Here is a 4,428-nt window from a genome sequence, read left to right as displayed (position 1 = left end):
GGTTCCTGGCAGAGACAGCTATGATAGCAATAACCACCCTGAGGTGACTGTTGCAGGGTAACTGATGCCTAATCTCTTTCTTTGAAGTATGCTCTCACAAGAAATCTCTGTACGGGATCATTTAATGTCATACACATTTTAATTGCCACAAAATGTGAAACTGTGCCTTTGAATACTCCTGGAAAAGAATAAAAAGATACCAGTTTATCTCAGACCTGGTGAGATCAACAAACAGTTTCAGACTGACTTCAGCTGGCTTTGAGAAAAGCCCTTGATGCATAAGAAGTCAATAGTGAAGGGAGAACTTGACATGCAGTGAAGAAAAGGAGAAGTGTCAAAGATCAACCCATATTTTCTTGTTGTAGCCTTTATAATGGCCTTATGAAGCCAAGCAGATGCCAAAGTATTGGGTAGAATAAGGAGAGTATGTGTAAAAGCAATGCATTCATTTGAATGAATACTGAAACACTTTAATGTAAATACAAGTAAATGGTTAGTATGTAATTGTGGAGTTGTATATGTCTGTGTTTACAAGTCAGAAATAGTGAACAGTCATCCGTCTTCATTTCTAAGGTCATACATACACTGAGAGAGAACTGATTCTTCGTAATGCTACTAACTGTATGAGTTTGATGGAAGATGTCCTGGCAAGAACGTGTGGTACGCAAAAACACCTCTCAGCCCCAAAAGAAAGCAGCTGTGTTGTACAGGTTCATTTTCAGTGGTATAGCTAGTTATATCTATACTGCTGCCTCGTAACACACAGGAAATCTATTTCCATAATTCCAGCTTAGGTTTATGTATATCCACAGTGGCGGTAAGACCCCAAGTGTGGATGTACAAGGGGACAGAACAAGGGAATGCAGGGGAGCGAATACGCTCAGAGTAACTGCTCTGGTCTTTTGTCTATGAACATGAGCTGTCTCCCTTGGCGTAATCTCTCCTGCTGCTTCTATATACTTTCTGCCACAGTGCACCTTTTTTGAACATTTCCTGCAGTCCTGTGCTGCAGCAGCAGCAGATGTGTACTCTGCAGTCTTTGGGATAGAGAGAGTAGGAGAATGAATCTATTGCTTAATAGTTAGGATTCTCAACTAGAACGTGAAACTGTTTCTGCTGCAGAGAATAATGGTTAAGTTTTACAAATGGAAAGCTTCAATGGGAGAGATAAGAATCTCCTGAATCCATCATAGGCTTGTAAATAGGGCTCTTCCAAATTAAAGAAACTACCTGATTCCCAACAAGTAAGGCTTTTTTTTTAATAATCTCTATAATCATAAGTGAGGTTATTATTGTTATACAGTGCAAAGGAGTAGTATTTGGCAGGAGCACCAACTTTAAAGGAGGAGAAGGAGGAGTATTTACTCAGGCACAGTTCTTTGCTCTGAGAAAGGAGGAACATCTGTTTTTGCAATCATTTAAACAGTCATATTGTTTTGTTTGGTTTAATAGTATAATTATGTTGAGTCTTTTTAATAGTAGACTGTTTCGGTCTTCCAAGGGCTGCATTTCTTAGGGCTTGAAAGGTCTTTCTGGTATCTTAAATTCTGTAGATAGTATCATGTCATTCTGTTGTATCAGTCATACAAAATCTAACCTGTTTTATGTTTTCTCATTGACAGAAAGGCAGATTCCCATTTAGAGACATCTTCCTTCCTGTGAAAATAATATGAACCAGAAGGTGTTAGTTTTCCTCCTCCCAAATTTTCTTTTTGGGATATTTCTTTTTGGGTTGTTCTGTAAGAGACAAAGAAACCTATCAAGTAAGTAAAGACTTTACTAACAGAAAGACTTAAAGGTTTTTAGAACAAGGCCCATCCTTCCCAAAGGTATTGAAAATTAAATATATAGCTCAAGTGATAAAAACACTGCTAAGAAAATATCCAAGGCCCTGTCACTGTGATAGCTCTCTTAGCAATGTATAGGAAGAAGAACGCTACAAAAAGCATTTGACAATAGACATGTCTGATCATCAGTTTTGGTATATTGGTAGAAGATAGATTGAAGGCTATGTTTGTCACAATGAAGAAAAGAACTATATGAGTTTCTTTCACACTAATTGTTTAAATTTCTTTGCTGCTTGCAGCTTCTTTTCATGATCCCATTGAAAATTGGCTGGTGATTCAAAATGATCGCAAAAACACACTGGCTTCTGTCTGCCTGGAGAAAAACCTTCTTCAATCAAGAAGCAAATTGGATTTTCATGTTGCAAATCAACTCTTTGTGGAGCACAATCATAAACTAATCTACTGTGAGGTTCCCAAGGTAGGCTGCTCCAACTGGAAGAGAACTATTTTTCTTCTCCAAACAGATTTGGACATGCAAGCTGCTGAAATTGAGCATGACCACATCCACAGAACCTTGCTGATCAAGAGGCTGACGTCTTACCCTCCTGTGAAACAAGAAGAATTTCTGAACAACTACACTAAAGTGATGTTCACCAGACATCCCTTGGAAAGGCTGGTTTCAGCTTACAGAGACAAGCTTCTGCACTCTGAGCCATACTATAGCACCACTCTTGCAAACGAGATTAGGGCCATGTTCAGAAAAAACAAAAATTCTTCTGATAAAGTGAGTTTTCAAGAGTTTGTCAACTTTATTGTAACAAAACAACCAAATTTCCTTGACATCCACTGGAAGCCAATGTTTCTGCTCTGTGATCCTTGCAACATTCACTATGATGTTCTGGGCAAGTATGAAACTTTAGGGTTAGATTCTGAGCACGTTCTGAAGATCATTGGAGCACCAGAGAGCCTACACTACCCCAACTTGAAGAGGTATAGCTCGGAGAAACGAACTACTCGTGATATCACCTTGGAGTATTTCAGACATTTGAGCTCAGAACAAATTGAGAAAATCAAAAAATTATATCAAATGGATTTTTTCTTGTTCAACTATACTATGAAATATGAGGATTATTATCCCCTGGAAGGTTAATTTAGTTTAAACAAGAAGATTATTTTAATTTCAATTTGTGCAAAATGGGCTGAATTTATCCCCACAGGTGCTTTAAAGATGGGTTGATGACTCCTATTGCTCCTATTACTGGTGTTATGAAACATGATTTTATTCATCCTAGGCACCCTTATAACAAATCTCTGCAACAATCTGTTGTACAGTGCTTCATCTATATGATGGGATTTTGTTTCTGTTGATCATTAATGGGCTGTGTTTATTTCATGAAGATTGTTTATAAATTATACATTGTGGTCTATTGGTAAGAGGAAGAGAAAGGACAAGAATGTTATACTTTTCACAATAGATATTTTAGAATATCTTTTTTATATGATTGATTTTAATTTTTGTTTAGAAAAATACATACAAAACAATAAACAATCTGCCTTTGAGTCAAACCACCCTTTGTCTGTAAGAGCCTCAAACATGAATCCTATAGGAAAGCAGCAAATAACTTCAGATGTTTGAAGGGGCATTACACAGAACTTAAATGCTCATTTTATTCCTCTGTGGCAGTGCTCTTACCACAGCTGACCAACCTCTCCCTTAAGTAATTATAGTTGGCAGTGAGTCAACCAGGCTTTCCCCCCTGTCTCTTCAAAACCTTCTGATGAGCACGTCTTGTGTTCGTGGTATCTTTGCAAACTGTCTTCATCGCCTTTGTCAACATTACCCTGAGCTGTTACATCAAATCATACAGTAGGTCACAAGCTACCAACCAAATGACAATAAATTCAAAGCCATTGGTTCTGCTGAAATATATTAATATAAAAGTATGTCTGAACCACGGACGTTTTAAAGAGTTTAATGAATTAGTAAATATTAACGGATATTCCAGTTTTCAGGAAAAGTGGAGCTAGGCTGGGACAGGAAGGGAGAGAGAGAAAAAAATCTTGCAAAGTCAAACTTACAGCTTGCTTCTAAGTCTCCTCCTTAGCAGTGAGAATTTAAGGGAGTATCTTCCCATCCTTACGGATGTCCACACACACATCCTTTCAGGAGAAGTATCTACAAACCTGACATCATACCTTCTTCATGAAGGAGCATTAGATCCAAGAGCCGGTCAGTATACATCAACAGTGGAGGCAATATAACCAACAGTCCACTTAACCAGACATTTCCTCCATTTAAAAATCATGTAGTGCCATCAAGCAGTCTTAATTTTTCATACAGTTTTGAATGTGAGTCTTAAAACAAAAAATAAACAGAGATTAGTTGTTTCTTGTTCAGAAAACCTCCCAAAGCAGGACAGTTGCGAACAGAATAAATTGTGCACATGGGAGAACAGCAACATGAGCAATGACACAACTTCAAGTGTTCACTGCTACAGAAAAGTTTCCTTTGACCAACAGAAGGAATATAGAGTATGACCTGCACAAGTCACGGCTACTCGTAACGAATGGGAGGCCTGCCAGATCAAAACGAAAAGGTGATTATATTTTTTTATTCAGAATGTTAATACTTCTAAAGCTT

The 4,428-nt window shown here is 37.8% G+C and overlaps 1 protein-coding gene across 1 annotated transcript; it reads left to right on the top strand.

Moving 5' to 3' along the window:
* Positions 1 to 1,669: 1,669 nt before the first annotated feature.
* On the top strand, positions 1,670 to 2,937 carry LOC134140715 (carbohydrate sulfotransferase 9-like). Its single transcript, XM_062576270.1, has 2 exons — positions 1,670 to 1,763; positions 2,087 to 2,937. Exons 1-2 carry the CDS (start codon positions 1,670 to 1,672, stop codon positions 2,935 to 2,937), a joined length of 945 nt encoding a protein of 314 aa, XP_062432254.1.
* The last annotated feature ends 1,491 nt before the right edge of the window (positions 2,938 to 4,428 follow it).

Source organism: Rhea pennata, chromosome 5 (genome assembly GCF_028389875.1).
Source record: "Rhea pennata isolate bPtePen1 chromosome 5, bPtePen1.pri, whole genome shotgun sequence".
NCBI lineage: Eukaryota > Metazoa > Chordata > Aves > Rheiformes > Rheidae > Rhea > Rhea pennata.
Note: the sequence above shows the minus strand (reverse complement) of the source record. Positions and strands in the feature narration are given on the sequence as shown.

Bases quoted from the DNA above. Each gene is read 5' to 3' on its own strand.
- LOC134140715 (XM_062576270.1), top strand. From the start codon at position 1,670: ATGAACCAGAAGGTGTTAGTTTTCCTCCTCCCAAATTTTCTTTTTGGG. The intron at 1,764-2,086 runs GTAAGTAAAGAC...TGCTGCTTGCAG, and splicing joins GAGACAAAGAAACCTATCAA to CTTCTTTTCATGATCCCATT.